Source organism: Oncorhynchus keta, chromosome 26 (assembly GCF_023373465.1).
Source record: "Oncorhynchus keta strain PuntledgeMale-10-30-2019 chromosome 26, Oket_V2, whole genome shotgun sequence".
Taxonomy (NCBI): Eukaryota; Metazoa; Chordata; class Actinopteri; order Salmoniformes; family Salmonidae; genus Oncorhynchus; species Oncorhynchus keta.
This window is the reverse complement of record NC_068446.1, coordinates 27,758,023-27,773,235: the sequence shown is the minus strand read 5'-3', so window position 1 is coordinate 27,773,235 and position 15,213 is coordinate 27,758,023. Positions and strand designations below refer to the sequence as shown.

The 15,213-nt window shown below is 44.7% G+C and overlaps 1 protein-coding gene across 3 annotated transcripts in view; it reads left to right on the top strand.

Annotated features, from left to right (window-relative positions):
- Positions 1 to 13,779, top strand: part of LOC118359194 (neurogenic locus notch homolog protein 2-like) — a 55,207-nt gene extending 41,428 nt beyond the window's left edge. For 2 of the 3 annotated variants that reach the window (XM_035737550.2, XM_035737548.2), the window contains exons 24-34: positions 71 to 183; positions 819 to 1,360; positions 2,016 to 2,369; positions 2,505 to 2,647; positions 2,871 to 3,075; positions 3,369 to 3,450; positions 4,187 to 4,340; positions 4,442 to 4,761; positions 5,474 to 5,621; positions 8,050 to 8,147; positions 9,834 to 13,779. In XM_035737550.2, the coding sequence (XP_035593443.1) occupies positions 71 to 183; positions 819 to 1,360; positions 2,016 to 2,369; positions 2,505 to 2,647; positions 2,871 to 3,075; positions 3,369 to 3,450; positions 4,187 to 4,340; positions 4,442 to 4,761; positions 5,474 to 5,621; positions 8,050 to 8,147; positions 9,834 to 11,219 (3,545 nt within the window). In that variant the 3' untranslated portion in view covers positions 11,220 to 13,779. The remainder of the gene's footprint in view (positions 1 to 70; positions 184 to 818; positions 1,361 to 2,015; positions 2,370 to 2,504; positions 2,648 to 2,870; positions 3,076 to 3,368; positions 3,451 to 4,186; positions 4,341 to 4,441; positions 4,762 to 5,473; positions 5,622 to 8,049; positions 8,148 to 9,833) is intronic. The other variant, XM_035737549.2, reaches the window with a different exon arrangement.
- Positions 13,780 to 15,213: the final 1,434 nt, after the last annotated feature.

Sequence of the window (15,213 nt, the reverse complement as noted above, 5' to 3'; positions counted from 1 at the left end):
ACAGTATCAAGTTACCTAGCTTACCCCACATTCATGCTGTATAACATGACATGTCTGTCTGTTGTCCAAGGACGCCGCTGTGAGTCCATGGTGGACCTGTGCCAGTCGAAGCCGTGCCATAACAGTGGCACCTGCTCCATGAACATGAGCTCAGTGCATGGATACACATGCATCTGTCAACCAGTAAGTCATATAACGTTACTCTACCCTTTTCAATGTTTGTTTTCCAACTGCCAGACTGCTGTGTTACTAAGTACTCCATGTGCCAGCTTGCTGATCTTTCTCTCTTTGTTTTGAATGGATTTACAACTGCATATAAATTGCATTGTGTTGTATAAAATTGTATTTACCTCTAATGTAGATATGGAGTGAGTTTTTTTTCCTACTGCAGGGTTTCCAAACACTTGTGCATATTTTGGTTTTTGCCCTAGCACTACACAGCTGATTTAAGTAATCAACTCATCATCAATCATTGATCATTTGAATCAACTATGTAGTGTTAAGGCAAAAACCAAAATGTGCACCCATTGGGTTTCCGAGGACCGAGTTTGGGAAACCCTGACCTGCTGGCTTGTTTTCCAAACCACTAACCACTTCCTTCTCCTTATTGTCATGCTTGCTTCAGAGGGTGAAACAACACAGGTCAGGTATGACTGAACAGCAGTGTTCTAGGAAGATACCGAACTTAGTAGATTCTCCCAGATTTTCTGACTAGTCAACTGCAGTAATGCATGTTAGAGATGTAAAACGGAGACCACAGGTATCTGTCTAGCCAGTATGTTCACATGTCTGATGCCCACTCTGTCCCAACCCCTCAGGGCTTCACTGGCTTCAACTGTGGAGAGGTGGAGGGCTACAACTGTGCCAAGCTGCGTTGCCAGAACGGCGGGCACTGCCAGGAGTCTCAGGTTGGTCGTCCGCACTGCCGTTGCCAGCCAGGCTTCAGTGGGCCCCGCTGCGAGACCGTCCACAGCTGCCAGAACCGGCCCTGTCTGAACGGAGGCACCTGTATGAAGGACCCACTCTACCAGTACAGCTGTCACTGCCCAGCCCACTTCTCAGGCAGGCACTGTGAGAATGTCATCTTCGATCCGTCTACCAGCACCCCCGCCTCCTGCCCCTACGTAGAGTGTGAGCAGCATTCTGGGGATAAGGTGTGTGACCCGCAGTGCAACAGCCATGAGTGCCAATGGGACGGAGGGGACTGTTCTCTACATTGGCGCCAGCCATGGGTCAACTGCACCGCCCCGGTGCCCTGCTGGGAGCTGTTCCGCAACGGCCGATGTGACCCCGAGTGTGACAACTCTGGCTGCCTCTTCGACAGCTTCGAGTGTCAGGAGAGCGCACAGTCTTACTGCAAGTAGGTACAAGAATGTGCAACAACATAAAGACATCAATACACATGTACACTGAGTATACCAAACATTTAAGAACATTTTTGAGTTGCACGCCCCCTTTTGCCATCAGAACAGCCTCAATTTGTTGGGGCATGGAATCTGCAAGGTGTTAAAAGCGTTCCACAGGGATGCTGGCCCATGTTGACTCCAATGCTTCCCACAGTTGTGTCAAGTTGACTGGATGTCCTTTGGGTTGTGGACCATTCTTGATACACCCAGGAAATTGTTGAGTGTGAAAAACCCAGCAGTGTTGCCTGGCACCTACTACCATATCCCGTTCAAAGGCACTTCCATTGGTTGTCTTGCCCATTCACCCTCTGAATGACACACATGCTCAATCCATGTCTTAGGTTAAAAATATATTTTTAACCTCTCTCCTCTCTTTCATCTACACTGACACTGATTGAAGTGGATTTAACAAGTGACATCAATAAGGGATCATATCTTTCCCCTGGATTCACCTGGTCAGTCTGTCATGGAAAGAGCAGGTGCTCTTAATGTTTTGTACACTCAGTGTGTATGTCTTATTAATTACATTCAAATGTCAAAGTGTATTAACCCATAGGAACTTCTAGAGTCTTCTGAATTCCCTAACCCTCGCCCTTGTCCTGTATAAAGGTATGATAAGTACTGTGCGGCTCACTATGCCAACAAGATCTGTGATAAGGGCTGTAACACGGAGGCATGTGGCTGGGACGGCCTGGACTGCTCTGGAGACACCCCTGCTGTGGTGGCTGACGGAACGCTGGTGATCGTAGTGTTACTGCAGCCTGAGGAGCTAATGGGAGACATGAGAGGCTTTCTGCGCTCCCTGGGAACCCTGCTGCACACCAACCTCCGTGTCAAGATGGACGACCAGCAGAAACCTATGTTGTATCCGTACTACGGCCTCGAGCACGACGATGCCAATGGAGGACAGCCTTCTACCATGAAGCTTAGAGGCAAACGGGAGCTAGACAAGGAGGTTGTCGGGTAAGGAGATGTGTATTTATCCTGTCTGTCTCCCTCTTTCTCTGTCTCTCTCTCTTTCTCTACTAGATAAGATGAGGTGTGTGTATAGTCTTCCATGTTGGGAAGTAAGACTAACGGAAGTTGTGTTTGCTGCAGGTCTAAGGTGTACCTGGAGATCGATAACCGTAAGTGTTCTGAGCGCTCCATGGACTGCTTCTCCAGCACAGAGCTGGCTGCATCCTTCATCGCTGCTGAGTACTTGAAATCTGAGCTGCCCTACCCTGTGGTCTCTGTCAACAGTAAGTCCCTCTCCTTTCTTCCCAGTGTGATTTCTGAGACACCTTTAAAACACCCTAATGGTTATGTTACATCAGCACACAATTATCTTTGATCACAGACCTGATTAAACCCACTTATCATGTTCTTTGGTAACAAATGGACACTCTATTCCATGCTCTGAATGCAGAGCCCATTTCAGATAGCATCACCTACTTAAGAGTTCCATGTCTCCTCCACCACCAGGTGACCCTACGGAACCCCATAAGCCCCCCTTCCTGCTCTACCTGGCTGTGGGAGCAGCCGTCATCATCCTGCTCATCTTGGTGCTGGGTGTGCTGGCCGCCAAGAGGAAACGCAAACACGGCATCGTCTGGCTCCCCGATGGCTTCCTGGCCAAGAAGGATGACAAGAGGCGAGAACCCGTGGGCCAGGACGACTTCGGCATGAAGTGAGTGGAGAAAAGACAGAAGTTGCGTCTGAAATGGCACCCTATTCCGTGTATAGTGCACTACATTTGACCAGGGCCTGCATGCATACGGTCAATATATATTTATTGTTTTATTAAATTACTGCACTACACCGGGAATAAAGACAAATGTGTACCTCTATACTGTACCATACTCTAGTATGTTCAGAATGATTCAGAATAGAACTGAGACAAATGTTTGACTGGTGTACCATCATGTGGGGTGTAATTCTCCTGAGCCACACACTGACCTCTTTTTCCTCTCCTCCCTGCAGGAACTTCAAGACCCAGGATGGAGGGATAATAGATGGAGGCCAGAGGTGGATGGAAGAGGAGGCTCCGCCAAAGAAAGTAAGGGTGAGCGAGAAAAGGAACCCTTCTTGGCAGCCATTTTGGGTCAGAACGCTCACCAGCTACTGAGTCGTTCCAGGAAATAAGGGAGTTTTGCCTCCCTTTGATATTTTAAGTAGAAATGTTGGACAAATATTGAAATCTGAAAGCCTTGTATATTAAAGGAAGTGCCCTTTTTAATATAGACTATATGGAAAATGTAATAAATCCGGGACATTTTGACATGTCCCTCTGACTTCTAAGAAGATTTTAACCCACTTAACCCCAACTTTTCTCCAACATTGTAAAGCCCTAGTTATTTAGTTGTTTAACATAGTCATTTCTACAGGTTATTATTCATTTCATGTGATAAGTGATTAATTTTAAGGTCAACCTTTGTGAACTGAACTCTTGTTTCCATATGGTGAAAATATCCCTTTTTTAAATATTTTTTTTTCAAAAGAGACATTGAACAGTCAATGTCCTAGTGTAAAAGCAGGTGAACTGGTTGTACTCTTTTTGTGGTGGAAAACTGAGCAAGTTGAGCATAACACGTCAACCATGTTACCCAGAGTTAGGTTTTAGGTTTGAGATTGGAAAACACTTTTTTTAACGTGGTCTTTATGACAGAAAGGTCAAATTAGGTGAAATCCACAAAGTTACACTACTCTAAAGGCACCTAATTGGTAGAACAACCTACTATACATAATGGCATTGAGTCAGTGTCTCAAAATCTCTCCTCCTTTGCCTCCCTCTCCCCCAGACTGAGGACAAGCCCCTGCTGCCCATGGGTGTGGATGGAGGAGTGGACAGACGGGAGTGGACCCTGCAGCACCACAAGGCTGCTGACATCTCTCTCACTCCACCACAGACTGATCTGGAGGCAGACTGCCTGGATGTCAATGTCAAAGGACCAGGTAGAGTTTAGGATTGGTGTCAATTAATTGTAAGGATACCTAACTGAGAAGTGATTGCTGTGTGTTTTTTGACTGACCAAATGGCAAAAAATATTTTCCAGATGGTTTCACCCCCCTAATGCTGGCCTCTCTACGAAACGGAGGGGCATCTGATTGCGGCCTGCAGGCGGAGGAGGAGGAAGAGAGCGGGGGAGATGAGCCGGGACCCAACGCCATCTCAGACCTCATCACCCAGGGTGCAACAGTCATGGCCCAGACAGACCGCACCGGGGAGACGGCACTGCACCTGGCTGCTCGCTACGCCCGGGCCGACGCCGCCAAGAGGCTGCTGGACGCTGGGGCAGACGCCAACGCTCACGACAACATGGGTCGCACCCCTCTCCACGCTGCTGTGGCAGCCGATGCCCAGGGAGTGTTCCAGGTGAGAGGCTAGAAAAACAGACTAATTGGAGCAGCTGAAAACTATTCCTCGTACTGCGCTCACATGGGCACCAGTTCAAAAATCGTATTGCCGTCTTCTACATGTTATTTTGAAATCATCACTGTATGTTTAATGTGGGTTTATTTAATGGAAAATAACTTGAAATATACTGAATAAAAATATAAACGCAACATGCAACAATTTCAAAGATTTTACTATGTTACATATAAGGAAATCATTCAATTTAAATAAATGATTTAGGCCCTAATCTATGGATTTCACTTTACTGGGCATAGGTGCAGCCGTTGGTGGGTCTGGTCAGAATAATCAGATTGTGATGTCATTCTGTGGGCCAAAAGCTCTATCCCACCTGAACAGATTGAAATTCCAGGTGTTTTTATATTTTAAAAAATGTTTTGGCTCTTACAATAAAAGGGCATTTATCATTTTTGTTTTAAATTTCATTGTTATTACAACTTCAGTGTGGAAATATCATTAATATGCAATATTCAGAAATTGTTTCGCCATATCCTGGTTGCTAAATTTCGAATAGTTTGCCTAATTTCAGTTTGTGACAAAACAAGAAATGTATAGTGTAGAGAATCATTGTACCATCTAAACCACTGTAAAATATATACTGAGTGTACAAAACATGACAGAGGGGGAAAAAGTTTTTGGCTGCACTGCCCCTTTAACACGGTTCCCCTCTCAGATCCTGATCCGTAACCGGGCCACTGAGTTGGATGCAAGGATGAATGATGGCACCACACCTCTGATCCTGGCTGCCAGGCTGGCTGTGGAAGGCATGGTGGAGGAACTGGTACATTGCCACGCTGACATCAACGCTGTCGACGACCACGGTGAGCACTAGCAATGTTTTCACATGTATATTGTATGATTTTACATTTGTTTTATACAGGTAATCCCATTGGGATTAGAGATTTGTTCTAAACTGAGATTACGTTGAGAGCAAACAACAAGCTGCACAAGAATTCACTACTGTAATGGTCCAGGTTACAGAGTGGCTCAGTGACTCGTGTTTGCATCTCAATGTGAAAAAAACTGTTTGCATGTTCTTTACAAAGCGGGCAACAGATGCTACTGAACCAGATGCCTGTTTCAGGGGAGAAGCTCCAGGTGGTATCTGATTTTAAGTACCTTGGCATCATACTTGATTCCAACCTCTCTTTTAAAAAGCATGTGAAAAAGGTCATTCAGATTCAACCTAGCTAATTTCCGATTTATACGAAATTGTTTGACTACAGAGGTAGCAAAACTGTACTTCAAATCTATGATACTTCCCCACTTAACATACTGCTCGGCTAGTTGGGCCCAAGCTTGCTGCACAACATTAAGACCTATTCAGTCTGTCTACAAACAGGCTCTCAAAGTGCTTGATAGGAAGCCCAATAGCCATCATCACTGTTACATCCTCAGAAAACATGAGCTCCTGAGTTGGGAAAATCTTGTGCAATACACCGACACGTGTCTTGTATTCAAGATCCTAAATGGCCTGGCTCCCCCTCCACTCAGTATTTTTGTTAAACAGATAACCCAAACAAATGGCAGCAGATCCACAAGGTCCGTCATGAGAGGTGACTGTATAGTTCCCTTAAGGAAAAGCACCTTTAGTAAATCCGCTTTCTCTGTGAGAGCTTCCCATGTCTGGAATACACTGCCATCAGACACACATAACTGCACCACCTATCATACTTTCACAAAATGTATGAAGACATGGCTAAAGGTCAATCGTATTTGTGAACATGGTCCCTAGCTGTGTGATGCCGCTTTCCATGTTGTCTGTAGCTAATGAGGTGTGGAAACACTTTGTTGCTTTTATGAATTTTGTCTTGCTGCTTTTTGTCCTATGTTGCTCTGTCTGTATGCTACGTCTTGATTGTCTTATGTTGCTCTGTCTGTAAGCTACGTCTTGCTTGTCCTATGTTGCTCTGCGTGTGCTCACTGCTCAATGATTATCTATATTGTAATTGTTTTTAATAACCTGCCCAGGGACTGCGGTTGAAAATTAGCCGGCTGGCTAAAACCGTCACTTTTACTGAAACGTTGATTAATGTGCACTGTCCCTGTAAAAAATAAACTCACACTGTTCATTAATACTTAAATAGGAAATGTTGTTTTAGTGATTTTCTCATTGAGCACTGCCATACAGGGCAATAATTAGGAAAGACATTGGGACTGTAAGGTTCTATCTGTGCAAAACATAGTTCTGAGATTTTTATATATTTTTTTACCTTTATTTAACTAGGCAAGTCAGTTAAGAACAAATTCTTATTTACAATGACAGCCTAGGAACAGTGGGTTAACTGCCTTGTTCAGGGGCAGAATGACAGATTTTTACCTTGTCAGCTCAGGGATTTGATCTAGCAACCTTTCGGTTACTGGCCCAACTCTCTAAACACTAGGCTACCTGCCCCCCCTATTAAGCATTGTTTTCAGATCTCAGAACTGTTTTGTAGTGAATTCTTCTTTCATAACCCATTAAGGTCCTCACCTTTTTATAGGTACCTAAAGTGCAGATTATCAAAATCCTGAGACATTTGAAGATCTGTTTTTTTCAGGGGGATGCAATTGAAGATAGAACCTTGTGGCTATGACATGTCAATCTTGGTTCAGCCACAAGGTTCTTTCTGAATTAGACAGAAAACTGTAGCTATTTGAATGCATGATACATTATAGAATAGCATTATTTTACCAAGACAGTCAAGACTCATCAAATACATCAAGAAATGTAATATTATAATCAGACAAATGACTGTCATTACTGAATGACTATGTGACAACGTCATTTACTTGTTTTTTGCTTACGTGCCATTATTGCTGGCTAGACTAGCCCATACATGGAGAAAGATGGCAAGAACGTGTGCTGATTGGTCTGTCTATTTGTTCAGGCTTGTGATTGGATTGCAGATACAACTTTTTAGTTAGTTAATTTTAAGTGAAAAAATGACAATCAAACATTTTACTTCACAGACATATGAAGAACCATCTAAAGATGAATTGTGTGATTTTAACTTTAAAAAAACAAAAAGTCAACCTTATAGTCCCATGGTTTCAATCTCGCTCTCAATGTAGCCCAGTTACCATTACAATTCCATTAAAGCTGGGCCATGAGTTTGTTTTGCGGTTTTGGCATTTGCATTTCGGTCATGCCATTGCTTGAGGACCAACCTTCTCAAAAAAAATAAAAAGTGGGCAGTCAAAATAGTTTTGTGCCATAACAGAGCAATTTGCATGTCTGTCTTTGACTCATATTCCTCTCTCTCTCAGGTAAATCTGCTCTGCACTGGGCAGCTGCTGTGAACAATGTGGAGGCCACTCTGGTGCTGCTGAAGAATGGAGCCAACAGAGACATGCAGGACAACAAGGTTTGTACTATCTCAGTTTGCATTTCACTTCTACCTTGTATTGCACATGTTTTCAAACCTCAAAAGTAGTCTAAGTCAAGCTACAGTGCATTCAGAAAGTATTCAGACCCCTTCACTTTTTCTATATATTTTTAAGTTACAGCATTATTCTAAAATTGATTGATTGAATACATTTTTTCCCTCATCAATCTACACACAATAATACCACATAATGACAAAGCGAAAACTGGGTTTTAGAATATTTTGGAAAAAAATCATTACAAAAATAACATTACTAAATTATTCAGACCCTTTGAGACTTAAAATTGAACTCAGGTGTATTCTGTTTCCATTGATCATCCTTGATGTTTCGACAACTTGATTGGAGTCCACCTGTGGTAAATTCAATTGATTGGACATGATTTGGAAAGGGACACCTGTCTATATAAGGTCCCACAGTTGACAGTGCACGTCAGAGCAAAAACCAAGCCATGAGGTCTAAAGAATTGTCTGTAGAGCTCTTGAGACAGGATTGTGTCGTGGCACAGATCTGAGGAATAGTACCAAAACATTTCTGCAGCATTGAATGTCCCCAAGAACACAGTGGCCTCCTTTCTTAAATGGAAGAAGTTTGGAACCACCAAGAATCTTCCTAGAGCTGGCCGTCAGGGAGGTGACCAAGAACCCGATGGTCACTCTGACAGAGCTTCAGAGTTCTTCTGTGGAGATGGGAAAACCTTCCAGAAGGACAACCATCTCTGTAGCATTCCACCAATCAGGCCCTTGTGGTAGAGTGTCCAGATGGAAGCCACTCCTCAGTAAAAGGAACATGACAGCCCGCTTGGAGTTTGCCAAAAGGCACCTAAAGAATTTTCAGACCAGGAGAAACAAGATTCTCTGGTCTGATGAAACCAAGATTGAACTGAATGTCAAGTGTCACATCTGGAGGAAACCAGGCACTGCTCATCACCTGGCCAATACCTTCCCTACGGTGATGCATGGTGGTGGCAGCATCATGCTGTGGGGATTTTCTTCAGCGGCGGGGACTGGGAGACTAGTCAGGATTGAGGGGAAAGATGAATGGAGTAAAGTACAGAGAGGTCCTTGATAAAAAACCTGCTTCAGGGCGCTCAGGACCTCGGACTGGGGCGAAGTTCCACCTTCCAACAGGACAACGACACTAAGAGCACAGCCAAGAAAACGCAGGCGTGGCTTTGGGACAAGTCTTTGAATGTCCTTGAGTGGCCCAGCCAGAGCCCAGACTTGAACCCGATTGAACATCTCTGGAGAGACCTGAAAAAAGCTGTGCAGCGACGCTCCCCATCCAACCTGGCAGCGCTTGAGATGATCTGCAGAGAAGAATGGTAGAAACTCCCAAAATGCAGGTGTGCCAAGCTTGTAATGTCATACCCAAGAAGACTCGACGTTGTAATCGCTGCCAAAGGTGCTTCAACAAAGTACTGAGTAAAGGGTCTGACTACTTATGTAAATGTGATATTTACGTTGTTATGGGGTATTGATAGATTTCAGAAGAGGAGGGAAAGGTATTTATTCCATTTTAGAATAAGGCTGTAATGTAACAAAATGTGGAAAAAGTGAAGTGGTCTGAATACTTTTTTGAATGCACTGTATGTCCCATATTCTATCACGAGGATGATCTTTTATTTGCTTGGTACATGGGTTGTTTCTCCTGTTGTGTTCCTTCAGGAGCAGACCCCATTGTTCCTGGCAGCCAGAGAGGGTAGTTTTGAGGCAGCCCAGGTTCTGCTGGACCACTACTCTAATAGGGACATCACAGACCACCTGGACCGGCTGCCCCGCGACACCGCACAGGAGCGCATGCACCATGACATCGTACGTCTGCTTGACCAGTACAACCTGGTCCACAGCCCTCACAATGGCCCCAACCACATGGGCGGGGGACACTCTTCCTTGGTCTGTGGAGGCAATGGCGCTGGCTACATGGGCATGCGCCCCGGACCCCAGGGCAAGAAGAGCAGGCGCGGCGGGGCAAAGGTTGGAGGGGTGGGTGGGGCTACAGCAAAAGAGCTGAAAGACATGAAGGCCAAGCGGAGAAAGAAGCCAACGGGAGGAGAAGGGCCTGCAGTGGGAGGAGCCAGTGGCAACGGCACTAAAGCTGCAGGAGGGCTGTCGGAGAGCTCAGTCACCATGTCCCCTGTCGACTCCCTGGAGTCTCCACACTCATACATAGGAGATGCTGCCGGGGCCTCCAAAACGACCAACTCTCCTCTCCTGGGCAGCCCCTCCTCCAGGCCCCTGCTGCCCCCAGTCAGCCACATGCTGGGCCAGCAGCAGAGTTGGGTGGGCCTGAAGCATGGCTATGGTGGCCACATGTTCAACCTCCTCCCCCAGCAGATGGGCAGTGGCCACCCTAGCATGTCCCAGCACCACGGCCAAGGCCTGCTCACCCCTATGAATGTCACCATGAGCCGCGAGCAGCTGCCTCCCATTGTTACCTTCCAGATGATGGCGCCGGGGGGCGGGCAGGCCCTGCTGAAGCAGCCCCAGCCTGGGCAGGTGCAGTCCCAGGGCCAAAACCAGGGCCAGCCCCAATCTCAGCAGGGCCCTACTCACCTCCACTGCACCCAGGGCATGTTGTACCAGATGCCCAACATGAGCCTCCAGCACAGCCTGTCTCACAGCCTCCCTCACCCCCACTCCCATGGCCTGGCCCACGGCCACGGCATGGTGCAGGATGGCCAGTCCCGCCAACAGCTCCCTCCCTATCAGGCTATGCAGAGCCCCGTGGATAAGTACCCAACCCCTCCTTCTCAGCACAGCTACGCTACGGCTGGCTCGGAGGGCACCACCCCAGGGTATCCGGCTCACCCGCCCAGCGAGCACCCTTACCTCACCCCCTCCCCTGAGTCCCCTGACCCCTGGTCCTCCTCCTCCCCCCACTCCAACTCAGACTGGTCTGACGTCACCACCAGCCCCACCCCCCTGGGGAACCCCCATGCACTGCCGCCTCTCCGCCACACACACATTCCGGAGCAGCTGCAGCCGCAGTCCCAGCAGACACAACAGAACCCCCAGCAGCCTCAGCGTGGCAACATGCAAGTGTTTGCATAGACAAGAGGACTCTATTAAAGTGCCCAACTCTTAAATGCTTTGCTGATCTTTGTAGTTAAACACTTAAACTCTTATCCATCACTTCTTTCGTCATTTGTTTTTGTCTTATCGTCTCTCTGATTACAGTAATCACTTTTACACTTCATTGTCACACGATTTTCTTCAATTTTGCACTTAAAGATAGTGTATAGTCTTGTATGTGTATTGTCAACTAAAACCAAAAACTGTTTAAGTACCTTTGACATTTAAAAGAAATCAAACAAGGAACCAGAGCCAAACGGTGATTATGTAAGGAAAACGGACTGTTCAAGAAGACACCAAGACCGAATCGACATTGGACATTGTCTAACTCTGCTTTTTATTGTCATCCCTCTTGGGACGTTTCTTTGGGCTGAGACTTATTTTATTTTAAAAATTAAGGAAATAATTGCTCATTTAACATGCTATCATTTTCATTCACTGTTTTATGTAGACCTCTGCCAAGGACATACGGTTTCATTGAAAATGAACTTGACTTTTTATATGATGAGTTACGTTCGCTTATGTTAAGATGTGTTCACTAAGCGAAGACTGCCTTATGGATTCGTATTATGGAATGAATCCGATTAGGATGTGGTGATGCTATATGAGGGGCTATTGTGTGGTTAGAAACACACACAAGCTAAAAACATGCAGATACATCTCTTCAATGTGTGGTTCTAAGCTAAACTGTGGTGTAAATAGTTGTCATGTACACTGAGTATACCAAACATTAGGAACACGATCCTAATATTGAGATGCACCGCTTTTGCCCTAAGAACAGAGTTCTTGATACACACAGGAAACTGTTGAGCATGAAAAACCCAGCAGCGTTGCAGTTCTTGACACAAACTGGTGCACCTGGCACCTACTACCATACCCTGTTCAAGGACATTTGCATTTTTTGTTTTGCCCAATTCACCCTCTAAATGACACACATACACAATATGTCTCGAGGCTTAAAAATCCTTCTTTAACCGGTCTCCTCCCATCTACACTGATTTTTATTTAAGTGATCATAGCTTTCACTTGGATTCACCTGGTCAGTCTATGTCATGGAAAGCAGGCGTTCTTAATGTTTTGTACACTCAGTGTAAGTTCCTGTATTCTTTTTCATTATTGCCTTTGTTACAGTGTAGCCTCTCTCTCCCCTACACCTTAGGGAGGATGTCAGTTAGTGGGGCTGTGGTGTTCTGTGTCAGGAGAATCTGTGTTACTGAAGAGTTTAAGATGTATGGTACAGTTATGGATACAAAAGAAAATATTGTGACTGAAATACCAAATTAAAGAAAAAGGCATTGTTTGATGTTGCACTGTCGCTCTCCATGTTCTCTCACCATGGGGGTTTCACTCTGGTGTGTGAAATAAGACGAGGACAAAGATGCTTTACATTATGTTACTAAGTCAATCACTTTGATAGAACAGTTGAGCGTTGAGGTACAGTATTTCTTCCAAAATCATGTAATCACTTTTTTGCTTAATTACAATCAGTGTATTTGTATCTTTTTTGTGATTCATAAACCAAGTCGTTTAAGATAAAAACAATTGTATAATGAGTATTTTTGTCGTCCTAATGTTTCTCATGAGCACAGCCTTATGTGAATGCTCTGTGATTACAGACAATCATTGATTGTTTCTATTTTGTACCGATAAATGAAACATCAATGTCTCCAAGACAAGTGATTCATTGCAAATCCATTACATTGGTGACTGGTGAAAGTGTTCTTTGGAAATGTTGCATTTTGGAGGTATTGTCTAATCAAAGTGGATTATTGTTACAATGTATTTGAAAGATGAATGTGGCTTTGACAGAGCAAAATCCAAATACAGTCAATGATTATTGTTATACTTTTTATTTAACTAGGCAAGTCAGTTAAGAACAAATTCTTATTTTCAATGATGGCCTAGTGCTAACGATGGCCGTGGGTTACCTGCCTTGTTCAGGGGCAGAAAGACATTTTTACCTAGTCGGCTCGGGGATTCGATGTTGCAACCTTCCGGTTACTAGTCCAATGCTCTAACCACTAGGCTACCTGCCGCCCCGTCACCCATGGTAAGGTATCATGTGAGTGCCTTTATGAGAACTACATACCAAAATCCCCAAAGTCCTTTCCCATTCCCCCTATCTGGCACTTAATATCCCCCACTACAAATGACTTCTGATGTACTATCCACATAATCAAATCAGCAGAGCTCGTGGCGCATGGTATTTACACCTAAATGCCGCATTATGCAAGGCTATTTTTTTAACGTGCTGTATATAAACAAGTTTTGTATGTTTATACTTTTTCTGCTAACCAAATACATACACGTTATATGAAGTAGCTTCCCCTCATATTTGTATGATGAGGAAAATATGCCTGTTTATAAAGAACAAAACCTGTCTGATTTGAAATAAACTAAACAAATGATACATATTATAGATCTAAAAGTCTGACTTTATTTCTGTATATCTGCCTATTGTGCACGTACGTGCCATTCTCATGGTAAAACACAGGAATTGTTTTTCGAAATAAATGAATAAACTGTTCAAAACAATGTATATTACAACCAATTTGTTTTCTGTATTACACTATGGCATTGAACCAATTCACTGATGAAGCAAATCAAGGGCATTAATATGGAGTTGGTCCCCCCCTTTGCTACTATAACAGCCTCCACTCTTCTGGGAAGGCGTTCAACTATATGTTGGAACATTGCTGTGCGGACTTGCTTCCATTTGCCACAAGATAATTAGTGAGGTCGGGTGTTGATGTTGCCACAAAGTTGCAGTCATACATTGTCTAGAATGTCATTGTATGCTGTAGCGTTAAGATTTCCCTTCATTGGAACTAAGGGGCCTAGCCCGAATCATGAAAAATAGCCCCAAACCATTTTTCTTCCTTCACCAAAGTTTACAATTGGCATTGGGGCAGGTAGCGTTCTCCTGGTATCCGCCAAACACAGATTTGTCCGTCGGACTGCCAGATGGTGAAGCGTGATTCATCACTCCAGAGAACACTTTTCCACTTGGCAGCGAGTCCAATGGTGGCGAGCTTTACACCACTCCAGCCGACACTTGGCATTGCGCATGATGTTTTTAGGCTTGTGTGCGGCTGCTCGGCCTTAGAAACCCATTTTATGAAGCTCCTGACAATCTGTTTTTATGCTGACGTTGCTTCCAGAAGCAGTTTGGAACTCGATAGTGAGTGTTGCAAATGAGGACAGACGATTGTTACGCCCTTCAGCACTCGCCGGTCCCGTTCTGTGTGCTTGTGTGGCCTTACACTTTGTGGCTGAGCTATTGTTGCTCCAAGACGTTTCCACATCACAATTACAGTACTTGTTAACCGGTGCAGCTCCAGCAGGGCAGATATTTGATGAACTGACTTGTTTGAAAGGTACTATCCTATGACGGTGCCACATTAAGACACTGACCTCTTCAATAAGGCCATTCTACTTCCAATGCTTGTGCATGGAGATTGCATGGCGGTGTGCTCGATTTTATATACCTGTCAGCAACAGGTGTGGCTGAAAGACCCAAATCCACTCATTTGAAAGGTTGTCCGCATACTTTTAGTGTAGCATAGCCGCTTCGTGTAAAAGTGGAGAACACAGTAAAGACCTAATTAATCCAAGTATGTGTACAGTAACTGCATACGTGGAATGTGTATGAAAGTGGGCATTGCGAAACAAGTGGGAGGCTCAACACCAGTGGGTGTGTCAACCTAACAGCTAATTGGGCAGATTGGTTGCCACTCAAGACTGTTTTATGTGGCTGCTTCCTTCCTTGTATCCTTTTAGCTAAGCAGGTTAGGAATACTAACATGGCAGGTTAGGTGAATTAACGTGGCTGGTTAGGAGAACTACCCTAGCAGGTTACAAAAATGAGGTTAAGGTTAGGAAAAGCATCTGCCCAATTAGCTGTTAGTTTTCAATAGACCCACTTGTGTTGATCCTCCCACTTGTTTTCCAACCCCTACTTTCAGACACACTC